Genomic DNA, 26,657 nt, shown 5'->3' with positions numbered 1-26,657 from the left:
ATATACATATATCCCCATATCTCCTTCCTGTTGCATCCCTCCCACCCTCCCTATCCCACCCCTCTAGGTGGTCACAAAGCACCAAGCTAATCTCCCTGTGCTATGTGGCTGCTTCCCACTAGCTATCTATTTCACATTTGGTACTGTATATATGTCCATGCCACTCTCTCACTTCACCCCAGCTTACCCTTCCCCCTCCTCATGTCCTCAAGTCCATTTTCTTTTTTGTTGTTGTTTCTGCTTTATAACAAAGTGAATCAGTTATACATATACATATGTTCCCATATCTCTTCCCTCTTGCGTCTCCCTCCCACCCACCCTCCCTATCCCACCCCTCCAGGTGGTCACAAAGCACCGAGCCGATATCCCTGTGTTATGCGGCTGCTTCCCACTAGCTATCTACCTTACGTTTGGTAGTGTATATATGTCCATGCCACTCTCTCACTTAGTCACAGCTTATCCTTCCCCCTCCCTATATCCTCAAGTCCATTCTCTAGTAGGTCTGTGTCTTTATTCCTGTCTTACCCCTAGGTTCTTCATGACATTTTTTTCTTAAATTCCATATATATGAGTTAGCATACGGTATTTGTCTCTCTCTTTCTGACTTACTTCACTCTGTATGACAGACTCTAGGTCTATCCACCTCATTACAAATAGCTCAATTTCGTTTCTTTTTATGGCTGAGTAATATTCCATTGTATATATGTGCCACATCTTCTTTATCCATTCATCCGATGATGGACACTTAGGCTGCTTCCATCTCCGGGCTATTGTAAACAGAGCTGCAATGAACATTTTGGTACATGACTCTTTTTGAATTATGGTTTTCTCAGGGTATATGCCCAATAGTGGGATTGCTGGGTCATATGGTAGTTCTATTTGTAGGGTTTTAAGGAACCTCCATACTGTTCTCCATAGTAGCTGAACCAATTCACATTCCCACCAGCAGTGCAAGAGTGTTCCCTTTTCTCCACACCCTCTCCAGCATTTATTGTTTCCAGATTTTTTTGATGATGGCCATTCTGACTGGTGTGAGATGATATCTCATTGTAGTTTTGATTTGCATTTCTCTAATGATTAATGATGTTGAGCATTCTTTCATGTGTTTGTTGGCAGTCTGTATATCTTCTTTGGAGAAATGTCTATTTAGGTCTTCTGCCCATTTTTGGAATGGGTTGCTTGTGTTTTTGTTATTGAGCTGCATGTAAATTTTGGAGATTAATCTTTTGTCAGTTGCTTCATTTCCAAATATTTTCTCCCATTCTGAGGGTTGGCTTTTGGTCTTGTTTATGGCTTCTTTTGCTGCGCAAAAGCTTTGAAGTTTCATTAGGTCCCATTTGTTTATTTTTGTTTTTATTTCCATTTCTCTAGGAGGAGGTTCAAAAAGGATCTTGCTGTGATTTATGTCATAGAGTATTCTGCCTATGTTTTCCTCTAAGAGTTTGATAGTTTCTGGCCTTACATTTAGGTCTTTAATCCATTTTGAGCTTATTTTTGTGTATGGTGTTAGGGAGTGATCTAATCTCATACTTTTACATGTACCTGTCCAGTTTTCCCAGCACCACTTATTCTCAAGTCCATTTGCTACTTCTGCATCTTTACTCCTGTCCTGTCCCTATGTTCTTCAGAACTTTTTTTTTTCCATATATATGTGTTAGCATATGTTATTTTTCTCTTTCTGACTTACTTCACTCTGTATGACAGACTCTAGGTCCATCCACCTCACTACAAACAACTCAATTTCATCTCTTTTTAGGCCTGAGTAGTATTCCATTGTATTTATGTGCCACATCTTCTTCATCCATTCATCTGTCAATGGACACATAGGTTGCTTCCATGTCCTGGTTATTGTTAATTGAGCTGCAATGAACATTGTGGTACATGACTCTTTTTGAATTATGGTTTTTTCAGGGTATATGCCCAGTAGTGCGATTGCCGGGTCGTATGGTAGTTCTATTTTTATCAATCTACATCTCTTAATGTTCACTACATTTCAATTTCTCCCTGTACGAAAGAGGAAAAACTTAATTGAACTTCATAGAAAGACAAGAGTAAGCAATCAGATGCTCTAAATTGTTCTGAAAGTATTACCTGATCTATAAAAATCATAATATTCTAAAATCATACACTAATGTTCACCTTTAAATTCTACATTTCAGTTATTATTTTAACAATTACTTGAACTTCAGTGGCATCTAGTACCTAAAGTGCCTGGAAAACAGTTCCCCCCTTAGCCTTCTTCTTCCTCCTTCCTGGGATTTTTCATTTTCTATATGAATTTTTTTCTGATCCCAGGTAGTAGTCCACCAGGGAGTTGCGCCATATGTGAATTTTTGGATACAACAAAAGCTATCCAACAAATATTTAAATATGTTTTATTCAAGAAGATGTGGTATATATATATACACAATAGAATATTACTCAGCCATAAAAAAGAATGAAATAATGCCATTTGCAGCCACATGGATGGACCTGGAGATTATCATATTAAGTGAAGTAAGTCAGACAGAGAAAGACAAATACCATATGATATCACTTACATGTGAAATCTAAAATACGACACAAATGAACTTATTTACAACTTATTTATAGAAACAGACTCAGAGACATAGAAAACAGACTTACGGTTATCAAATGCGAAAGGGGGTGGAGGATGGATAAATTAGGAGTTTGGGATTAGCAGACACAAACTACTATATATAAAATAGATAAACAACAAGGTCTTATTGTATAGCGCAGGGAACGATATTCAGTATCCTGTAATAAACTGGAATGGAAAAGAATATGAAGAAGAATATGTATATTTATGTATAACTGATTCACTTTGCTGTACACTAGAAACTAACACAACATTGTAAATCTACTATACTTCAATAAATAAATAAGCTTTATCCGCATACGTTAGCATAATTATTCACCGCTATTATCATGATCAATCATGATAACGTCAATAAGAAAACTACAATTTAAGAGATTCAGCGACTCTAGGAAAGTATGGAATGTATTCAGTTAGGAAGCATCTTGATCTTATCTCCAGATTTACCTCCTGCAATGGAAGGGAGTTAAGTGGACACATCCATAATCCAGAATTTAGCCACCACATCCAAATTTCAGCACACTTCCAAGGATCATAAACTCTACCCCCAAATTCCAGAGATATTATGTTTTCTTGTGTGCCTATTTAAAATCTTAACCCAATCTATTTCTTTTCGACAACATGTCTAACGAACAGGATTCACCCACACAACTTCTGTGGGCAACCACAGAAATGTAAAGCATGATTCCTATGCATCAAAATGTGGTGTGAATTTCTTTTGAAATTGTGACTCAGTGTCTTCTATATCATTCTGTTATTCTTAAAAGAAATAATAAAACATTTATTTTGAGCTCAGATTTCTTGAACAAACTGAAATTAAGTTGTACCCTAGTGGCTCAATCTACAAGTCCAGTCCGAGCATAAATATATCTGCATTTTCTTTTTAAAAGTACTAGTGTTCTTTTTCTCTTGCTGTTTTGAGGATATTGTATTCAGATGTTTAGACATCTAAGAAAGGGCAACTTTGGGAGCAACTACAAATGACTCTGCTTCAAACTCCTCCAAATGGCCTAAAAATTGGCCACAGTTAATGGAGTGATGATGAAGAAAATTAACAGTCTTGACTGAGGATCACTGTACATTAACTTATTTGCAGAGCCCACCTCCCTTGATGTTGAGGCAATGATAGCCAAGAAAACTAGTCTTCTCTTTTGACCTCCAAAACTGTTGAAACCTTATTCTTTTGTCTTTTCACCTCAAGCATCCCACCTGTGGCAGACAAAAGTGGGTTTTTTCAGTTTAGATAAAATTACAATTCTATACCAGGAGATGGTTAGTCCTACTAACTCATTCAATCTTATTAATCTGCTTTTACTAAAAAAATTTTGTGTGACTTTTTTATCATATGCAGCAATGAGAGATGAAATATATTTTTTAAAAGACATACCTAAAACCATAATAAAAAGCTTTGTGGATCAGGAATAAAATAAGAAAGACAGCAATGAGCAAGGATAATATTCAGTACTGGCAAGAAAACAGGTACTGAAAGCATGTGATAAGGAATTAAACTAAAGACAAGAAAGCAGAGACTAAAGCAGGGCTTCTCCATCTCTTAAAGGAACCTTAAAAATGTGGTGATCCCTGTTTGGGCCCTAGCTGTACAGTGAGTGGTAGGAGGAAAGAGAGGAAGCACAGACAGGACTGGACATACCCACCTGTGATCTCAATGGCTAAAGCCTTAAATTACCATAAGACATGAGCTCTCAGCCCTCAATATCAGATCTGGCTCCAGACTTGTTGAGGCAAGCCAGGTAGAGGCAACCATAAAACTAATAAAAAAAGATGAGTGAATGTAGAGAGAGGATAAGCAAAAATCGCCCATCCAAGAACAGCCTGCATATTTAAATTCCAAAGCACATGAGAAAAACTGACATTAAGAAAGCCAACCATCATACTAAAAAATCAGGAGGCCAATTCGTTGCCAACAAAATTCAAGTAACAGAACAATTTCAAAGTAACTTTTAAGTAAGTGTTTCCAACCCTCAAAGAGACAAAGAAAATAACTATATACCAAAAAAGACAACATATATAAAAGAGGGCATATACAAATGAAGAAAAGATGGCTATGCAAAAGAATCAATAGAAATCTGAGAAATAAAATTATAATCATTTAAATAAAAATATAATTCATGAAGGTAAACTATTATACACACATTCTAAGAAAAGGTAGTGACTTACAATATAGACAGTATTGAAAAAAATCGATCCAGAAAGCAACAGATTCTAAAAGGCAAATTATAAAAGGAAATTTAAAAGATAAAGAAGATGAATTAAGAGGATCCAACGTACACCTAATAGGAGTTCCAGAAGAGAGATAAGAGGAAAAGACAAAGAAGTAATACCTGAAAGAAAATGGCTGAAAATTTTCCAGAATTGAAGGAAGACTTAAGTATTCTGATCAAAAGCATACCCTAAATGTCAAGTGGGAAAAACAAAAATAAAAGTTACTTGTAAACACATTGTAGTGAAATTTTAGGACATCAAAGACAAAGGGAAAAAAAAAAACAGAAAATTATCAGAAAGTAAAGAAAAATGCCAATAAAGAATAACAATTCTTAATGGCAACAAGAGATAATAGAAAATAATTAAATTACAACTTTAAAATACTAAAAAAAAAAGAACTGTCAAGCTAGCATTCCATACATAAAGTATCACTTAAGAGAGGAGGAAAAATAAAGACATTCTCACATACATGAAGATTAGTAAGATTTATAACCTCATTGAATAGACTAAAGAACAAATTTCAGCAAGAAGAAAAGTGAACCCAGAGAGAAGTGAGATGCAAGAAATAAAAGCAAGCAGAACAAGAGGTAAAATACATTAAGAAATATAATTAATAACTAAAAGAAATTTTTAGGAACTGGATTTTCAGTAATAAAAAGTGATACATCATAATTTACGTGACACAAGTAATTTAAAGAATAAACACAGAACTATGGTTTTAGACAACTATTCCAAAAAAAGATGGGAGGTAGAATGTCAGTGTACAATTAAAGCATTCTGAGGCATTTTTCTACCATGAGAGAAAGAAATATTTAATATCTTCAAGTTTTGTAAGAAAGAATATATAGTTGAAATGTATGACAAGAACATAAGGGCACTTGCGAAAGAATAGAAATATGATCTATAGCTTTTAAACCAGTAGAAGAAAAGGAAAAATAGGGAGAAAATAAAAACTTCATCAATCTAACAGAAAGCAAGAAAGAAGTGGAGGAAGAGAGAAAAAAAGCTACACTAAAGAAAGAAAATAACAAAATAAGATACCCATAGGTATTAAGTCCAAACACATTATTTATCAAATGCAAAGTAATTAAACTTTAGCAAATTCAAATAGACTATCAGATTAGATTTTAAAAATCCAGCTCTCAGCCGCTCACAAGAGACATTAACAAAACAAAATGACCGGGAAATCTGAAACAAATGGATATTGAAAAAAAGACATCTAGTCAAACACTAAACAGAAGTTAGCTGTTGTCAAGATAGTAGCATCAGGCAAATAAAAATTCAAGGGGAGATGATGCTGCTCTAGGAAAATATTAACTTTGAATCAGGACATCTGATCTGGTGATCACATGTTGGATGACCCCTGCTCTAGATCCTGAAATCCTATCACGAGGAATTCGAACCAGTGCTCAAGCCCCCAAATTGCAGAAAGACTTGGCTGGGGTCTGGGCTGTTCACCACTGCATTGGCACTGTGTGTACACACGCTGCAGTGCCCAGTGCCTGGCATGGACCAGGAGTTCAGTAACACTGAAAACAAATGGACACTGAACTGTAAAGGCAGCAGAGGAACCCCACCTCTTTTTCTGTACCCTCAGAAGTAAAATGTGGTGCACGACGCACCTCCTCCAGCTCTGAACGGATTTACCCACCTCCATCCTCTCTCCTCTCCCACCCCAATGTGTTCCCAATACTGTCTATTTTGCTGGTGCAGCTATGCAGAAGAAAATTCCACGAAAAAAAATATCTGAGGTTGAGGATCTTGGAGCACAACACAGGAGCTGTGCCTCTGGAGCCCACTCCTGGGGTGAATGAAAGGGGAGCAGAGGTGGGGGAGGAAGGATTGGAACAATACAGACATTTTCAGACAGATCTCCTATGTTCTAACATGTTCCCTTTGACCTTGTAACATTCTTCGTGGTTTTGAGTAAAAGAATCTCTAATAATAACTTCATTCTCTGGGGAGGGGAGGGAGTCAGAGTTGTGTGGAATTTTCAGAAAGAATTTTATATCAAATTCTAAAACTGAGAAAATAATATAAACACATTCAACTAAGCCTATAAGCTCCCCTGTACTGACAGGCAGCTTTGAATGAGTTTTGATGGCAGGTAGCTTTTTGGAAATTACTAAATGAAGATCAATCATTGCAACTTCCTATTTCTCAGGCAAGACCTTCTTTTTGCTATGATGTTTTTCACTCTAAAATAGCGGGGGAATAAAAATGCACAATCCCTGGTCAGTCCTGGTCCACCACCTTCCTGAGAAAACATCTCGAGAGGTTAAGATTCTCTCCGGCAGTAACTGAAGAAGAGTTACAGTCGGCAATGGCGGAGTGCTCATAATCAATCTTTATTTGTCCTTTTCTTCAAGGAACACCTTAATACTTAGCAAGGGAGACTTTTTAGCGAGGCTGAGGAAATTTCTGCGCATATGTGACAATGACAGAGACAAAGAAACAGATTCATCAAAAGCAGAGTTAATAGCTAAATAACAGACATAAAAAAAGTGGTATCTACACATGGGATTCCATTGCCTGTCACAATTTAGTTCTGATATTTAATTATCTGTCGTCCAGAACAGGGGAGCAGCTGCTTCAGCTTGTGGCCTTTATTCATTTCACCCAACGGGGTTGGAGGTCGATTGCATACACAAGAGTGGTTTTCAAATGCAGGTTTGTTAGGGGGGAAACAGAGGTAAGAACAGAGGAAGCTGAGAAATAACTATTCCACTGGTTTGCATATTTATGACTTTTTCTATTGACAGGGCTGGAAGGAAGCAACTTGGATTTTTCTGTTCCTTTGTATTGTAAGACAGAGATCTAAAAGTTCATAAAACATATGTGTTTCATTATGGAATGCTTACCATGTGAACCTTATCAAGCCACCACGCAGAGTAGGAAGTGGAACATTGAAAAAGTCTCCTCCAATCCCTCCCCCTGAGAACACCATCCTGATTTCTGTGACAATTCTTTCCTTGCGTTTCTTTATAGTTCTGCCAATTTCTTAAACCCCAAAGAGTTCAATTTTGCTTGATTTTGGACTTTACAAATAATCTTAGGCTGAATACATTTGTGTCCTGTTCTCACTCAATCTAAAGTATATTAGATTTATCCATGTAGTTGTACATAGATGTAGGTCATGTATTTTCATTGTTATATATGTATTCCACCATATGACGATACCAAAACTGTATTCACCTATTCAACTGGTGATGGACATTTAACAGTTTTCAGTTTGGGGTTATTTAGACTAAGGCTGAACATTCTTAAATGTGTCCTGGTGCACACATATAGAAACTTCTTTTGGACAGATGTTCAAGAATGTTCAGCCTAGGAGCAGAATTGGTAAGTCATGGACTACTTGCTTCTGTGTGTGTTTGTGTGTGTGTGTGTGTGTGTGTGTGTGTGTGATTGTGTGTGCGCAGGCACACGCATGCATGTGTGTTAGGAACACATGAGATCTACCGTTTTAAATGTTTATGTGCATATACAGTATTGTTAACTACAGGAACAATGTTGTACAGCCGATCTTCATCTCATATAAATGAAACTTCATACCCGTTAAACAGAAACTCCTCATTTCTCCCTCCCCCCAGCCCCTGGCAACCACCAGTCTAGTCTCTGTTTCTATGAGTTATTTTACAACGTTATTAACAACAGCCAAATATGGAAACTAAATGTCCATCAATGGATGAATGCATAAAGAAAATGCAATATACACCTATGATAGAATATTATTCAACTTTTTTTTCAGTTTTTCTATAATCTATTTTATTATCATCCGAAGATTACATATGCAGGTAAGAAAATGAACCAAATCATGCAGTCGGCCGTTCTCTCGGTTCTGACTCCCCACAGCTGTGATATTAGGAGAACCAGAATGTGGAGGTCAATACTTTAATGTCAGCAATCTGCACCCTCCCTCTCCATCTGTACACACCTATTTCATTCAGCATCTTGACAGTTTGCACAAGAAAACTGTCCTAAGAATATTATTCAACTTTAAAAAATAAGGAAATCCTGTCACATGTGACAATGTGGATAAAACCGGAGGACATTATGCTTAGTGAAACGAGCCAGTCACAGAAGGACAAACACTACGTGATTCCACTTACATGAGGAGAGACTGCTTCTTTAACTTTGCTCATTACTGTCAAACTATGTCCCAAAGTGCTTATACCAATTATCATCTCACCAGCTGTGTATGAGAGTTCCAACGTATGAATGCTTGGGAAATTGGTAAATAGCCTTTTCTTGTTCAAATTGAAAGGTATATAGCAGACCATGAAGTGGAGAAATACAGACAATGCTTGTGCTCTGGTGTGTTGGAAACCTGTGGACTTTAAAACCTCACGTGATTAAATCCCCCACTTACTGTGTGACCTTACCTAATTTGCTTAACCTTTCAATTTTCCTTTATGTAAGATGGGAGTAATGTCCATCTCAGGGCTGTTTGAAGGACTAGAGAAATATATTTATGGTGCCTAACATGGTACCAACATAAATTAGGGATGAAGTGATTGATAGCTATCAGTATCATTCTCTGTCTCACTTATTTCCAAAACCAGAGTTGAAGAATCAAAGATCCAGTTTCTCTGAGGCAGTTACAAGGGCAGAGAGGTACACTTTGCAGATTGTTTGCTGGTATTATATAACATGCTTGTTTCGTGGTACTTGTGCAGAGAAATGTATCTTGAATAAGTAAGAAGAGAAAAACATAAAACCTCTTTTAGGACCTTTAGAACTCCCAACTCAAATATCAAATCAAGAGCAGCAAAAGGCATCTCTTACGAAACATTTAAAAGGAAGGACCAGAAAGTAACTAAAAACAACTGTGTTCAAGCCAAGCTAAAATGGAAAAAGTAAATATTCCACCAGATTTTAATGTCACCATTTTCATTCACTCACCGGGATCTGCTCATTCAGAAGCAGGTGTGCTGCTATGGAGACCATTCTACATATTCCCTTAGAGTCATTCATTCACCTGAGGTCTACTGCAAGAGTTGACAACTGACTCTATGATTTCAAAGTCATTTTAAAAGTCACTAACCTCCTTTCATTCTGAGTTATTGTGCCGTTTTCCAGCTTTTTAACTGTGGTCGCCAGCACTTTATTTGCGTCATTGGCGAAGTCTAAGTCTCGGACCTCAGACAGCGGGACGGACACAATGGCAAAAGCTTCTTTATCTTCTTTTGTTTGGCAAGTTCCGATCTGCAATGTGTTTTTCCACTAAGATTAGTTGTTTTACTAAATAACTATGCAATATTCTTCAACTACTAACACATCTTAGTACTGTTTAAGAGATATAAAACAGGAGTAGAGAATCCAAACACAGTAATTCCTACATGCATCATCCACTATGAAAAGCTGTAGGGACACAGATTTCCCGTGCCCATTTCCTGCCTTGTTTTCAAAGCCCGACTAGAAATGTATCCCTTTCACACATGTTCTTTGCTTCAGTTTCAACAGAGGAGAGGAAATGCCCTCCTAGAATCTTCTTCCCGTTCTATATGCTACTCCCACTCTTTTGGTATCTCTGCTACATCTTCCTGAATCACAGCCCGGCTGCAGTCTAGCCTCTAAGTTCAGCTACCTAAAGCAACTGGTAGGCACGAGTGCCTGATGAAATTAATTGCAATAATCTCTAATACTGGTGAAGCTCAAGTGTAAGAACATGTCAGTCACCCCCTAATCCTATTCACACAACATCTGGCTGAAAAGTAAACCATTCTCAGCAACATTTACCTTCAACATAACAGGCCTCTCTTCATCTGTATCTATGGGGATGCTAGTACTGGTTACCCACGTGTTTGTACATAAATGTCTTAACCGAACGTACGAATTCCTAAAAGCAAAATAGTATTAAAAACACAGATTATAAAAAATTAGCACACTTACATATCAACATATTTACCAGTTTCATACATGATACGAATATAAATATATTTTTAGACTTAGTAACTGACTCAAGTGCAGATCAGTCTGGTTTAAGGGGAATATCTGAACTATAGGCTATTTCAAAGCATGCAGTATTATTACATAAACCAGTGGTTCTCAAAATCTGGTCCCTGGACCAGCAACATCAGCATCACCTAAGAACTGGTTAGAAATGCAAATTCTGAGGCTTCATCCCAGTCCACTGAATCAGAAGCTCCAAGGGTGAGATCCAACAGGATTTTACCAGCCTTTCCAGGCAATTCTGATGCATACTAGAGTAAGAAGCACTGACTGTGTAACCATCTGAGTTAAAACTGCTGTCTGATTGTAGTCCCTTTTGTGGTTTAATCATCTGCACGTAAAAGTACATAGTGCAGTGGATCCTCATTAATCGCAGATTCCATACCTGTGAATTTGCCTACTCACAAAAATTTATCCGTAACCCCAAAATCAATACTTGGGTCACTTTGGAAGTCATTCTCAGACATACACGGAGTGGCAAAAAATTTGATTCCCTGCCACTCACATTCCCAGTGAGGCTGAACAACACGATCCTCTTCCTTCTTGTTTCCGCTCTCATACTGTCAACAAGTGTCTTTCTGTGGTCTGTTTGGCGCCATGCTTTTCACTATCTATTGTTAGTGAATTCATCGTTTAAAACAGTCCTAAGCATAGTGCTGAAGTGCTGTCTTGTGTTCCTATAGAGCAAGACTGTGATGTGCATTACGGAGAAAATAACTCATATAAGAGATGCTTCATTCAGGCATGAGTTATAGTGATGATGGCCGTGAATTCAACGCTAATGAAACAATATATATTAAATAAGGTGTCTTTAAACAAAAACACATGTAAAATAAGGTTGAGTATTGATTGATTGACAAAAATATTGTGCCCAGAGGCTTGCAGGAACCTAACTCTGCAGTTCCCTTAGAAGCAATGGGTCAGTATTTGCTAATTCATGTTCCAGAAATAATAAGAATCAACTATATGTGAATTGAGAGAGAGTGCATAAGAAAGGACAGCTAGAGCTTCATCCAGCTCAAATATTATCATTTTTTGGTGAATCTATTATCATTATTTCTTTAACAAAATGGATAAAGTATCTATTAAAAGAAAACCACTGAGGTAAGTTCTCTGCCTTCAAGTTGCTGAAAGTTCAGTAGGAAAGATAAGATAAATAAATCATATAACATGAGGCAGAAAGCATTAAGGCCAATAAGAGAAAATCAAATAAAACGCCAAGGACTTCAGGGAAAGAGATTCATTCTCAAACATCACGATTCTTCTCATTCATAAAAGTAGATAAAATAGAGACTGAGTTAATGCACTGAATAAAATGTCTTACAAGCAATTTTTGTTAGCAGTAGCTAGAGAATGGGTAACTGACCATTTTGGTGAATGCAGTGGTAGTCCCACACCTGATCCCTCTCGTGGTGTTTCTAGAAGAGACCCCCGCAAAGATCCACCTTGTGGACCACCAGGTAAAATAAAAGAACATATTCTAGAGGAAATAATACCCACAGGACTAAAAAAAATGCCACCAGAAAGTATAGAGTCTGCTCTTCCAGGGGAAAGCACTGTGAAACACGGTATGTCTGTAATAGATGTTCTGTTGCCGTGCACAGCGGTGCCCGCTATACCGCTATCACACTTGGAACGAAATATTAGAATGCTTTAGCAAGACGTGAACAAAGTTTCAAATAAATTAAGTGCAAAAAAAGAAAAAGAGATTGTTTCAAAAATCTAAAACAGCAAAGGTCCAATCCTTGTCCAAATAATCAGCAAAGGTCCAATCCTGATATACCTCTGTATTACCACTTATCTTCTGCATGGAATTATACAGGAGATCTCACTTGGACTCAGTTATCTTCCTCACTGTATTGATATTTTAAGCATCTGGAAAGTGGGGCCATAGCTTATTCAGCTCTGTGTCGTTCCCCCTATTCTTACTCCTGGACCTTCTATAGCTGCTTATGGAGTCAACCTAGATGGCTGGGTTCCAAGCTAAAGAGACTATACTTGAGCATAATAACCCGCAATTTCCAAGAATTTTGGAAATGAGTAACTCTTTAGGACCCACAGCACATAAATCCATTGTTAAAATCTCGATATAATCTGAATGTCTGAACTATGAAGGCACAGTAGCATAGTGGTTAAGAGTACAGATTTTGAGTTCACACAATCCAGGATCAAATTCCACTTCATGAGCTTGACAAGGATCAATCAACCTAATCACACTGAGCCAGTGGTTCCCCAACTTGGCTACACGTTAGAATCACCCGGAGAGCTTTTTACAACCCTATTGCCCAAGCTGCACCGCACACCATTTAAATCAGGATGTCTGGGAGTCAGAGGAGGCATCAGTACTTTTTAAAGATCCCCAGATATTCCAACGCGCACCGAAGACTGGGAGCCACTGCTCCAAGCCCTTGATACTTAAAAGTCTAGTCCACGAATCAGGAGCATCAGCATTATCTGAGGGTCTGTTAGCAATGCAGACCTCAGACCCCACCCTAGACCAAGCAGATCAGAATCTGAGCTGCCATGAGATCCCCAGGTGGTTCAGTACACATTCAAGTGTGAGAAGCACTGATTACAGAGTGTCAAGTTTGAGAAGGATTTGACCCCGCATTGGAATCACCTGGGTACTGATTTGTAAAAGTAAAGCCTGCCTCCTGCCCCCAAGACTCTGATTTCACTGGTCTTGGTGTGGCCAGAGCATGGAGAGGGCGCAATGCTGCCCAGGTGATTCCAGTTTAGAGCCAACTTGAAAAGCACTGCTCTAAGTCCTTAGTTCCTGATCTGTAAGAGTTGCTGCCAGCATTAAATAAGACATTTATAAAGAAGCTGACACAGCGCTTAGCACACAGCCAGCACTTCAGAGTCATAATAGTAGCCATTATTAAGTGTTAATTAGTGTTAGCTTTAAAACAATTAATGACAAGTGAATCTATGTTAATACAAAATTCTGTTCGATACTGAGAAGGGCTTCAGCAGTTCTGAAATAGGAATAGATGAAACCTGCCATATAAAGTGAGGCTCAGGGGCTTGTCTCGGGTCTAGTCACATTAGAGTAAGATCTTTCTATCATTTCCCTAAGCAAACTTTCTTGGTTAGAGTTCAAGAAGGACTCTATTCTTGCTGAGTTAAAATCTAAAATGCATAGTCAGAGTAAGGATTTATTAAGATGCAATACTCAGAAGAGAAGGTCAAAGACCTGCATCAGGCCAATCCTTCAGAGGGTATTTCTTTACAGGCTTCTATTGGTTCAACAGAGTGGGAGATGGCTCATATAAGGCCAAGATTCAGCTACATTTCTCCCATCCAAGTATAAACCAGGTCCGACTCTGCTTAGCTTCCAAGATCAGACAAGACTGGGCACATTCAGGGTGGTATGGCCGTGTACTGAGCTACATTTCTCATGAATGAGAACAGCCATGAAACAGCCGAGGAAGTCCAAGGAGCAGTGTTTCTTGGCAGTGTTAGTACAGTAACTTCTTACCTCCCCTGAAAGTAACCTACACAATAATGTCTGCATTTTGAGCAGGTACCTTCAGCCTCACCCCTGCCATCTGCCCAAGGCCGAGACAACCGTGCTGTACCAAGGACAATTTAGAACCATTCCACTAGACCTGAATATATGGGCAAAACTCCTCTATGCATCTAGAGATCACATCAGAGTGCTGTTGTTGGAAAGCAGACAGCTCTAGGCAAAACAAAAAAATCTTAATTAAAATAATCAAATCGAAGTGAAAGAATGTAAAATACTCTCTTACATTAAGTTCTGACTCCCTCATTAACAGTCTCCTTTCCCCTCCCTCACTGGGGGCCGACTGGTCTCTTAGCTGGTCCTTCAGGACACCTAGTAAATCTCAAGATTCTTCCACTTTGTGTTCCTGCTGCTTGAAACACTTCTCCCATATGGAGAGGATCTGACCCTTCAAATCATTCAGATCTTTTCTCGAATGTCCTAAATCAAGAGGTCTCATAATAAAACTCCCCATACTCTTCAATTTTTCTTCAAAGCGTTCTTATTACCTGACCTTATATTTTATGTTTATTTGTTTATTGCCTCCCACTCCCATCTGAATTTAAGTTCATAACCAGTTTGCTCATGGTTTTCTTCCCAAGGCCAAGGGCAATGCCTGGGATGGAATTGATGTTCAATAAAGGTTTGTTGACGGAAGGACTTCCCTGGTGGTCCAGTGCTTAAGAATCCACCTTCCAATGCAGGGGACGCAGGTTTGATCCCTGGTCGGGGAACTAAGATCCCACGTGCGGTGAGGCAACTAAGCCCACATGCCGCAACTACTGAGCCCACGCTCTGCAGCCCCTGCCACAACTAGAGAGAAGCCCGCATGCCAAAAGAAGCAGCCCACGCACTCTGGAGCCCGCACCACAACTAGAGAGAAGCCCGTGGGCCACAACAAGGAGCCCCGTGCACCACAACAAGGAGCCCGTGCACCACAACAAAAGATCCCACATGCCACAACAAAGATCCGGAGTGCTGCAGCTAAGAACCAACACAGCCAAATAAATAAAATAATTTTTTTAAAAAAGATTTGTTGACTGAATGACTCAATAAATGAACAAGTGGATGATGAGTGAATGAAATTTTTAATTTGACATAATAAAAATAAATGCCATGACTGTTAATGGAAATGCTTCTAGATCATTTTTTATTTTAGTAACCACAGGCCATATAAGTAATAAGAATAAATGATTCTTATGAATTTTTCAGAATTTCTTTTCTCCTGCACATTCGAATTATTTTTAAGAATAAAACAAACTATGTTAATCTACTCACAAAAGAGGAATGATTTTTTTTAACTCTTGTTCTTCACTTATGCTTGCTCTCTTTATATCACAAAAATTATACTAAGATTATGATTTTTATTCCTTACCTGCCAGTAAAATTATTCAGAGAAACACTATTGTTTAACCATATTTTTTTTTACCTTGGGACCAGGCAGTCTGCTCTCTGAAGAGTTGTGGCATCCAGTTCAAAAAGGGATGCAATGTCATTTCCATGTGGGACTGAGACCAAAGTGTACATGATCTTCTCCCCTGCCTGGCGTTTCTTCTTTGCAGTTGGAAGATCTCCGTCTCTCTGTTGAGGAAGTACAAGGTTTTTTACTTTTATATGTTTCTTACTAAACTCTCCAATTAATTGGAAGATCAGTTTTAAATTTGCATTTATTTCTTCATTGGATTATAGTGATGTCCAGTTCACATCATCCAGAAAGAGCAGATCGGGTCTGAGAGCCTTTCAGGTGATTATTATTAACAGTGATAAGTCACACATCCCAGAGGGGTGATTTGACCTGGGCAAATTATCAAGGCACTAAGAGTCACAATAGTTTTGATCCCTTCCCTGGTATTAAACCTATTATCACAGTAGTAATTTTGACCACTCCACATTTAAAACAAACACAGAGAAGAAGTAGTGTGTTGAATCATCTAGAGTTCATAAATTAAAGAGTAAGCATGGAAATGTTTCAGAGTTCCTGCCTAACTCCCAAAAATCATTGGGATATTAACTTGGGGGGAGGGGAAATCAACAGCAACATTCCCATTCAGTTCATCAGCTCATTCCATTAGATCCCAGAACATACTATAATGGCATATAAAGTGAAATCAAATGGAATAGAAGCCTTCAGATGATGTGAAACTCAGTCAATATTTCTAGCACACTCCCACCATTTTAAGCAAAAAACAACACAAGACTGATGATTATGTATTTTCACTCGAACTTCCCCAAGTTCCAGCGTCCCATGGAAGAATCTGATGTATAAGAAAACCAAAACATGATACAGCAAATGTAATATAAGCTTGGTAGTAAAGTACATAAATATAATTACTTATATATAATTATTAAATCAAATCAAATTTGAAAATGAGAGAGAAAAACTGTCATTGTACCATCACAGGTAGTTGAAAGAAAATAAGTGGGAAGGGATGCTCAAAGGCAAATGAAAGCCATCCATATCCAAAGACAAGCATTTCTTTAAAGGCTGCCATGACAGTGAAATACTACACCTGGTCATTCCAAAACATTCACTTGAAGCTCCATCCCAAGACTGTGAAAATCATTTTCCTTGGATCAGTGAACCCTTGCAGTTTCATGCTGGTGTCTTCTGTAAATGGTGCACAAATTGGTAGCACCAGTTAACTGTGAATGGGCAGAGGAACTGCCAGTGTTCTTAGGAAGGAACAGGATTGCTATCTGCTAAATCTCACATAGGCTAGCAGTATCTGGTAGCTCTTGTCATCTCTGATTTATATGTTTTCTGCAGAGATATAAGCTCAGACTTATATGAAGACAGGGGTCTGGAAAATTCTCCCCAGGTGGTTTAACCCCCATAACAGTTGTTTCTTACCAGCAACTGTGAACTGTGTTCATTCATCAGAAAAAGGTATACTTAACTTACTATACACTAGAAGTGAGTATAGGGAAATAGGAGAGAAGGATATACAAAAGCAGTAAGCAAACCCCACTTCTGAATTGATACAAAAGTTCTCACAATACCAAAACCATTCCCTTGACTGTTCTCACTAATCTTACCACAAAAGTTTAAGAGCGAGGAAGATGAGCATTATTTCCTTTAAATAAAGACATGAGTGCAGTTACCTACAGGAGATGAAGGATGAGGGAAGGAGCGAAGGAAAGAGGATGGAGAGCGGGGAGGACCAGAGTAGAAAAAGGGGGAGGGAAGAAGAGGGAGAGAGGAAGGAGGGAGAGAAAGTGGAGAGGAGGGAATAAAAAGGGAAAAAGGAGGGGGGAAGAGGAAGGCAAGGGGAGCAGTGGGTGCTATAGTGAATGCTCAACCCCATATTCAACTTGCCATGCCTCAGTCCAAATTAACCAAAGCCAGCGGCCTGGTCTGCAGCCCTTAAGCACTGAATTAGTCACTCCTCAAAGGGCAGGCATGAACTCACGGTTAAGAACCTCCTTCCCTGGTGGCACAGTGGTTAAGAATCCGCCTGCCAATGCAGGTGACACGGGTTCGAGCCCTGGTCCGGGAAGATCTCACATGTCGCAGAGCAACTAAGCCTGTGCGCCATAACTACTGAGCCTGTGCTCTAGAGCCCACGAGCCACAACTACTGAGCCCGCATGCCACAACTACCAAAGCCCACACGCCCAGAGCCCGTGCTCCACAACATGAGAAGCCACTGCAATGAGAAGCCCGCCCACCGCAACAAAGAGTAGCCCCCGCTCGTCACAACTGGGAAAAGCCCGTGCACAGCAACGAAGACCCAATGCAGCCAAAAATAAATAAATAAAATAAATAAACTTATTTTTAAAAAAAAGAACCTTCTTAAGGTCTTCTGAAAAAATTCTCATGGGTCAGGAGACCCATTTCACAGTGATCTGTGTTGAGGGCATGGAAGTCTGTGAACTAAAGACAACAGTCTTTGAAGGGCAAAAACACCGACATATCCTGAGAGAGGAAAACCTAAATGTCTTTTAATAACCCAATAAGAGTAGTCTGGCCAGACAAATAAGTCGGGAAAGAAGGCTGCCTGGGTAACATAACAGCTTAGAATCATGGAATATCAAGCTTGGGAGGGATCTTTATAGATCATCTGTGAGCTAAAAAGACTTCTTCCAAATAAATCTCCGGCAGCAGCTAGCCTAGTGAAATACTATAACTTGTAATTTACTCCTTTGGGTCTTGAAAACATTAGTCTTTAATTATTCCCTACTGAAGTTTAGACAGCCTTTCTACAGTTTTGTTTATTTCCTATATTTCAACTCTCACAGTGGGTTGGGAGAAAGAGTCTAAAGAAAGAGAAATAGCTGGAACGAGAAAGTAGGAATGAGGGAGGGAGAAAGAAAGGGAAGTGAGTGTGGACACTAGAAGAAAAATAGCAGTGTACAAGAAAAATATGACACCAAAGGCAATTTCCATGAAAGAAATAATTGATAAACTGGTTTTCATGAAAACGGGTTTCTTCTGCTCTGTGAAAGACACTCTCAAAAGAATGAGAAGATGAACCACAGACTTGGAGAAAACTGTTGCAAAAGACATATTTGATAAAGAACTGGTGTCCAAAATATACAAAGAACTCTTAAAATTCAATAATAATAAAACAAATAATCCAATTTTTAAATGGGCAAAAGACCTGAAGAGACACTTCACCAAAGATGACATACAAGTGGTAAATATATACATGAAAAGATGCTCAACATCAAATGTCATTAGGGAATAGCAAATTCTCTAATGAGATATCACTCAAAACAATGAGATACCATATACACCTATTAGAATGGCCAAAATCCAAAACACTGACAACACCAAATGCTGACGAGGATGTGGAGCAACATGAACTCTCATTCATTGCTGGTGGGAATGCAAAATGGTACAGCCACCATGGAAGACAGTTTAGTGGTTTTACAAAACAAAACACATTCCATACCATATGATTCAGCAATCATGCTCCTTGTTATTTACCCAAATGAACTGAAAAGCTATGTCCACAGAAAAACTTGCACCGCAGCATTATTCATAACTGCCAAAACTTAGAAGCAACCAAGAAATCTTTCAGTAGGTGAGTAGGTAAATAAACCGTGGGACATCCAAACAATGGAATGCTATTCAGCACTAAGAATAAATGAGCCATCAAGTTATGAAAAGACACAAAGAAACCTTAAATGCATCTTGAAAGAAGCCAGTGTGAAAAAGCTACACACTGTGTGATTCCAAATATGATATTTGGAAAAAGCAAAATTATGGACACAATAAAAATATACTGTGAATATACTGCCAGGGATTGGGGGAGGGAGGGATGAATAGGAAAAACACAGAGGAGTTTAAAGGCAGTGTAACTGTTCTGTATGATCCTATAATGGCGGATACATATCATTATACTTTTGTCAAACTGATAGAATGTACAACACTGAGAGAGAACCCTAATGTAAACTATGAACTTTGGGTAATAATGATGTGTCAAGGCAGGTTTACCAGTGTAACAAATGTACCCCTCTGGTGAGGAATGTTGATAGTAGGCTGTATTTGTGTGCTGGCAGGGGTATGTGGGAACCCTCTGTACCTTCCACTGGATTTTGCTATGCATCTAAAACTCTCTTTAAAAAGTGTCTATTAAAAAAAAAATAGAGAAAATATTTGTAAATTATATATCTGATAAGGGACTTGTATGCAGAATATATAAAGAACACTTACAACTGAACAGCTGTAAAGACAAATAACCCAATTAAAAATTGAGAAGGGACTTTGCTGGTGGTGCAGTGGTTAAGAATCTGCCTGCCAATGCAGGGGACATGGGTTCGATTCCTGGTCCGGGAAGATCCCACATGCCATGGAGCAACTAATCCTATGCACCACCACTACTGAGCCTGCGCTCTAGAGCCCAAGAGCCACAACTACACAGCCTGCGTGCCACAACTACTGAAGCCCATGCACCTACAGCCCGCGCTCCACAACAAGAGAAGCCACCCCAATGAGAAGCCCGTGCACCACAACTAAGAGTAGCCCCCACTCGCCGCAACTAGAGAAAGCCCACACACAGCAACAAAGACCCAACACAGCCATAAATAAATAAATAAATAGATAGATAAATAAATAAATAAAAATTGAGGAAAGGATGTGACGACATTTCTCCATAGAAGACATACAAATGGCCAAGCAGCACATGCAAAGGTGCTCAATATCATTACTAATCAGGAAAATGTACTAGGATAGTTATAGTCAAAGACACAGACAATAACAAGCGTTAAGATGTGGAGAAATTGTAACACTCATATATTGCTAGAGGAACACAAAATGGTATAGCCACTTAGGAAGAGTTGGGCAGTTCCTCAAAATGTTAAACATATAACCAGCAATTCTAATTCTAGGTATCTACCCGAGAGAAATGAAAGTATATGACCCCACAGAAACTTGCACTGAATGTTCATAGCAGCTTTACTTATAAAAGCCAGAAAGTAGACATAACCATCATCCAAATGATGGATAAACAAAATGTGGTACATGCACCAAATGGAATATTATTTGGCCATGAAAGGAATGAAGTACAGATACATGGTACAACCTGCATGCACCTTAAAAACATTATGCTAAGTGAAAGAAGCCATGAAAGAAAGGCCATATAGTGCATGATTCCACCTATGTCCAGAAAAGGCAAACTCATAGAGACAGTAGATCCAGGTTGCCAGGAGCTGCTAGTGGATACAGGCTTTCTTTTGGGGGCGGTAAAAATGTTCTAAAATTAGATAGTGGTTATGGTTTTACAACTCTGTGAATATACTAAAAACCACTGATCTGTAATTCTAAACATGAGAATTCTTATGGTATGTAAACTATATCTCAATAAAGCTACTGAAGGAAGGGAGGAAAGTAAAGAAAAGAGAGGGGGGGAGGGAGGAAAGATGGGAGAGACGGGGAGACAGAGGGGGAGGGAGGGAAGGAACAAACGAATGAACAAACTAACTAAAACAATGAAAAAAAAGTGTGCTGTTGCGTTGATCTCTGCCATGCAGCTCAACATGAAAATCCAGGTGTTATACTAAGATATGGATAGCAAAGGAGCAGTTTTCCATGAAGGCTCTGAAATGTAATGGTGACACAGGAATCACACTTCTGCCTGACCCCAAACAACTGAGTCAAGAAGGTCTTAAGAAGATCTACACAATCTTCTTACATAGGGCTCAGGAGAATACCACGTGCAGCTATGAACTCCTTCCCTATGGTAAAAATGGTGGTGACGTCTGAAATTGAGGATAATAATCACTATGATGAGGAAGAAGGCAGAGAAAGAGGAAGGGAGAGAATTAAGAAGAGGAAGTGCTAATTCTAAAAGAAAGAAAAGGAAGTTTGCTGTTTATTACATCTTAACATGAAAACTTGGGGGGAAACAGACGAGGAGAGTTACAGTCACAAAGAAATATTATGAAAGAGCTCTTTTCTGGATTTGGCAATGCTACTGCAGCCAAAAGAAAGAACCACCAACATAATGAGTGTTATTAATACATGTGAGGGAAGATTGCCTCAGAATGTAAGAATGCAGAAATAATGGACGAGATCAGTCAGTTGTAGAAAAAAACTCAAAGGATTTTTGTGAATATGTAGGCACAGGGATTTGAGCACAAGTGGTTTAAATGGAGTATTAGAAAGGCACAATTAAAATATGATTTTAGCTAAGGAAAATAAAATCTAATCAATTACGTTGAACCATATTTGAAGAAAGGCTTTATTAACAGAAGATAAGCATGTAACCTAAACAAACGGAGAGTCAATGAACAAGAATTTGACAGTTTCTCTCACCGCAGGCTAGGGTAGATGAAACAAATTAGTATTCCAGTGTTCCTGGAGGAATTCCATATCCCTGAAAGGCATGTGTGTCATCTAATTTCCTGAGCTCTCCATGCCAATCTTCTAATCATAATTTAGCTTTTGATATAGATTTTCCTTCAGGGAAAATGCACTAACTGACCCAAGGATTTAGATCTACTTTGCAACTGACAGTTGGCACTGTGGTTTGTACATCAGTCATTTGAGATTCATTTAGTGGAATCAATCCTCCTGTACGCACTGTCCTTTTCCCCCTTTCGAAAGGCTAACAAAATGAATTTTCTAGACTTATAAAAGGCGAGCAGATTCGGGTTCCAAGAGATTGCCCTCCTACCCCATCCCCCTTGGTAATATCTCCCCATGGGATCCTGATAAGAATAGTCAAAAGACCTCTCTATTTTGACACTCTTACAGTGAAAAATAAAAATCTTTTCCATAGAGAAACCTCACTTATTAGGGCTAGCTAAAAGAGGTCACTCTAAGTTACTCATAGTATTTAAGAGCTGTGGTTTAATTTTAATTACCTAGGATAAGTGGAATGTACCCCCAAATAATTTGCTTAGGTCTTTGAGGAAAAAAGCTTTAATGAATAGATAAGTTCCATTTATAAATAGCATAACAATTGTTTATGTGTGAATAAGCGCTTCTAACACATTTAGAAGTTTTTTAAAACAGTGCTATAGTCTTAAGCATTCTGCTATTAATCTCTTGTACTCTGTTAATTTGCTTAACAAGCTGTCATAGCAGTTTGACAGTAAACTTCAAGCCAGCCCCTTGGAATTTTTTAAATAATAAAATATGAATAATGAGTTATAAGCATACAGTTTTTAAATAAATGGATCAAGCTTCAATATCAAGAAAATTAATATTATATTTCTACAATATGAAGGCAGTTCTGTTCAAAATTGTGTGCTTGTGGCTTTTGTTTACAAACCCACATCTCTTTTTAAGTAAGAAAAAAGACCCCAAAACACTAGTTCTCTGCAGAGAATTACAGACGCACACTGCCCTCCCTCTTTGCATCATGAAAAGACATTAAGGTACAACAGAGCTTAAACAGGTGTGAAATTTAACAGCATCTCAGTCTCCAAAACACTCTCAATTTAGGGAATGAAGGGCTGCAGAATGTTAACCTAGTCTGCTGGGCTTTTAGAAAACTAGCATTTTCACTTGGAAGGAAAGGCACACAGCCTCGCAGATTATACAAATTGAAAATCCCGTATGAGAAGCCAGAGGATGCTAATGGCTCGCCAGCTTCTCTAGCTCCTGGGGGCCCTGCCCGCGGCGCACAGCAGGGAGCCTCCTGTTACACCTTCTCTGTTGCCTCATTTGTGAGTCATCGCATTTTCAGCAGAGACATCACGTAGCAATTCTGCTGTGAAGAGCCAGAGACATTCGGTAAGAAACAATGTCTGCGTTTTCAGGGCCGATTCAGACCTGTGGCCACGGCAGCATAACTTTGTGTAGGCATCTGTGTTTTGGTCCAGACCCTCTGGGGCTCTCACTGCAGACTTTATGGAACAGACACAACCCTGCCATTTAAAGCTGCAAACCCTTCTTCTCTTGCCACGGTTCCTTGACAATCGGGTGCTCTCAAACTAATTCCCAATATGACCCTTTTTTCTTTCTTTTCCTTATCATCTTACCACTGATGAATACATAGTAAAACACAAAGAAATGTGCGGGTCTTCTTTCAGGATCTGGTACCCTCCCCCAAAAGAAAAATTCTACAGAATAGAATTTTCAAGTCTATTTCAGCAAAGTTTCATGCTTCCTAGAACATTTCTGTTTAACGTATGTTTTTGCACAAAGACGGGGATGGTTCTCAAAGGGAGAGAGTTTGGCTCCCCAGAGACGTTTGGCAATTTCCAGAAACACTTTTAGTTGCCACAACTTGGGCGGGGGATGGGGGACGGAGAACAGGGAGACCACTCCTGGTCTCTAGTGAGTAGAGTCCAGAGATGCTGCTAAACATCCTACAATGCAGAGAACAGCCCGACCACAACCAAGAATGATCTGGCCCGAATATCAATATATCAGTATTGCTGAGGCTGAGGATCCCCAGCACAGACAAAAGACATTCCCTGGAAAAATCAGATCACATTCCACATAAATAAAGTAATGTTAAAATGGGTGGTGTTATTCCAGAAAAATCTCCTTCAAAGAGCCATTTGAAAAGATGCCAGTTTTCACGGAGAAAAAAACTAACGACTTTCAGGTTCCCAGCTGGGCTTGATACCGTTCCAATATTTACAGGGTCCCTGTGGATGCTGTACATTTGTAAGATTGGAAATAATAGACTTCTTTGTAGAATAAATACAGCTATTTGGGTCTTAATGGGAGCTCTGACACACTCCGCCTCATTTCAGCAGTATTATCCATTAACCTCTGAAACTTCAAAAATGGAAGGCAACATTTGATAAAGGTTTCTAAATTACAGGAAAAATATTAACTGGATATTAAATAGACAACATAGGGAAAATTAGGAAAGAAAATAATTAGCATGGTCCCAGGGAACTCAGTGTTACTGGAACCCAGATCTGAGGTGAGATAGCATTGTTTTGGGAAACTGATTTCATTTTTCACAGGCTACACTCTAAACGCTCCTCTGTTTTCTTTTTTAGACAGAAACATCATCATTGCTAGATGGTAAATGGTGTATAAAATGAGAAGCCATATTGTTAGCTTTACTGTTCCATATTCTCAGTTTTATTTACTTTCAAGCTAGGGGTTTTAGAGAGAAGGAAATCAGATGTCTCCAGTTGGATGTGTCTCTGAGATGACAGATGAGATCCAGTCATAAAATTCTACAGCAAAAGCGATCCCACCTATGTTGTATGCAATTAAAGTATTGCTAGTAACACTGCTTAAACAGAAGAGTCCTCTTTCTCACCGTTAGAGGAGGATAAAGAAACTGTACTTCGGAATACAAAGGAAAAATATTTAGCAAGTCTAATCAAAAGCTTGATTAACACAGAGCAAACTTCACCATGGATTTATTACTTATTTATATGCTCTGTGCTGCTCCATAACCCTTCATTCACTGTATTCTCCCACTCAGCTCTGCCCAGAATGATCGGTAGCATCTCCAAAGGGTGTGTAGCCAAAAGGAGATGAGCCAGAGATTTAATTCAATTGCACAATTGGAAGCTTTGATATGATGACCTTTGAATAGAAACAACTTACATTTTTAGCCTACTAACATCTTTTATTCAGAGAGTTTCCCATTTGTCTGCTGGCATTTTATCCCCATGGCATGCAGGTGAGAGATGTAGGGCAAACGTCCTCATCCTATCAGACAGGTGAAGAAAATGAGTCTCAGGAAAGCTACCTGACTTGTCCAAGGCTACACAAGTTCATGGTGGTGCTACAGTAGAGCTCCGCTGTCTCGACAGCACGCTCAAGAAGTCACATAGAATATCACGGAAATGAACCTTGACAAAGAGAAAAGCAGTCCCCGACATCCGACAGCTGGCCTGGTGGATGAGCCAGGCCTTGGTGTTGCTAGGAGCTGACCTGACACTCAAGCTGGGCCATGGTGTTCTCCTGGTGAATATGGACAATTTCACAAAACAGCAACACCGGACAAGGTCACTTCATGACTGGAATGGATCAAGACGAAACAACACCACTCCCTAACCATATCTGAACACCGACAGACTGTGAACGTTGTTCAAGCCACAAAAAATGACTGTCCTCTAGCAAATATGAGCGACTGCTGCTTCTTTAGCAATTACAGACCTAGCCTGCCCTACCCACAGATAAAATGTATTAAGATACCTCCTCTTCCTAACAGCATTCCCGTCCACAGCAAAGCCCCACTTCTTTAAATCTTCCCCAAAATCAATCACACAAGCCCAATTCCTATAAGATGTTTTTTATAACACCTTCTTACTCAGAAGCAGCACGGTTCCCCATAGTGTGCGTGCAGTGGGTTATAAACGCCACTTGTATGGGTATTTTCCTGGTGGTCTCTGGCCAGAAACCATTGAGACCATTGACAAGCTTATAGGAAGAACCAAAGAAACTATGGTTCACACTTTGCTTTTTAAACATGGCTACTGATAGCATTTTCCTAAATCATAGGAAGGTAAGGACCCAACAGTCCTGCTACAGCTATTTGAAAACCAGGGGGAGAAAAGCCCACACAGACGGATAAAACTGAATCATAAATAAAAGATCCAATGGATCTAACAAACCTACTTCTATATTTAAAGACATTCTGACACAAATTAAAGTTTTCACCTGGGTCAGTGACCTGATACTTCGCTTATTTCTATTGTAAACATGATAATCATATGGAGAGAGGAGTCAAACAGGGTTGACTCGGGTCCAGAAATTCTTATTTGATCCATCTGCCCCATATCCTCCTAAAACGTAAATCTGTGCGCCAATGTAAAACAGTAGTCATTTTAATGAAACGTTCCAACAGTTTCTATCAAAGAGCAGAATTAGGGGTGATGCAGTAATAATACCTACCCATTCCAAAAGGGATGGCAAAATTCCTAACAAAATTGTATTATAGACTGATAGACTGTGTCTATTTTATATCAAAATATCTGGCTAAATTGCTTTTAAAGAAATCCAGCC

The 26,657-nt window shown here is 39.0% G+C and overlaps 1 protein-coding gene across 3 annotated transcripts in view; it reads right to left on the bottom strand.

The window, feature by feature from the left end:
• Window positions 1-26,657, bottom strand: part of ITPR2 (inositol 1,4,5-trisphosphate receptor type 2) — a 523,170-nt gene that overhangs the window by 363,717 nt on the left and 132,796 nt on the right. For all 3 annotated transcript variants that reach the window (XM_065887013.1, XM_065887016.1, XM_065887015.1), the window contains exons 11-13: window positions 15,712-15,863; window positions 10,562-10,661; window positions 9,867-10,027 (exon numbers count right to left, since the gene is read on the bottom strand). In XM_065887013.1, the coding sequence (XP_065743085.1) occupies window positions 9,867-10,027; window positions 10,562-10,661; window positions 15,712-15,863 (413 nt within the window). The remainder of the gene's footprint in view (window positions 1-9,866; window positions 10,028-10,561; window positions 10,662-15,711; window positions 15,864-26,657) is intronic.

Source organism: Phocoena phocoena, chromosome 11, assembly GCF_963924675.1.
Source record: "Phocoena phocoena chromosome 11, mPhoPho1.1, whole genome shotgun sequence".
Taxonomy (NCBI): Eukaryota; Metazoa; Chordata; class Mammalia; order Artiodactyla; family Phocoenidae; genus Phocoena; species Phocoena phocoena.
Note: the sequence above shows the minus strand (reverse complement) of the source record. Positions and strands in the feature narration are given on the sequence as shown.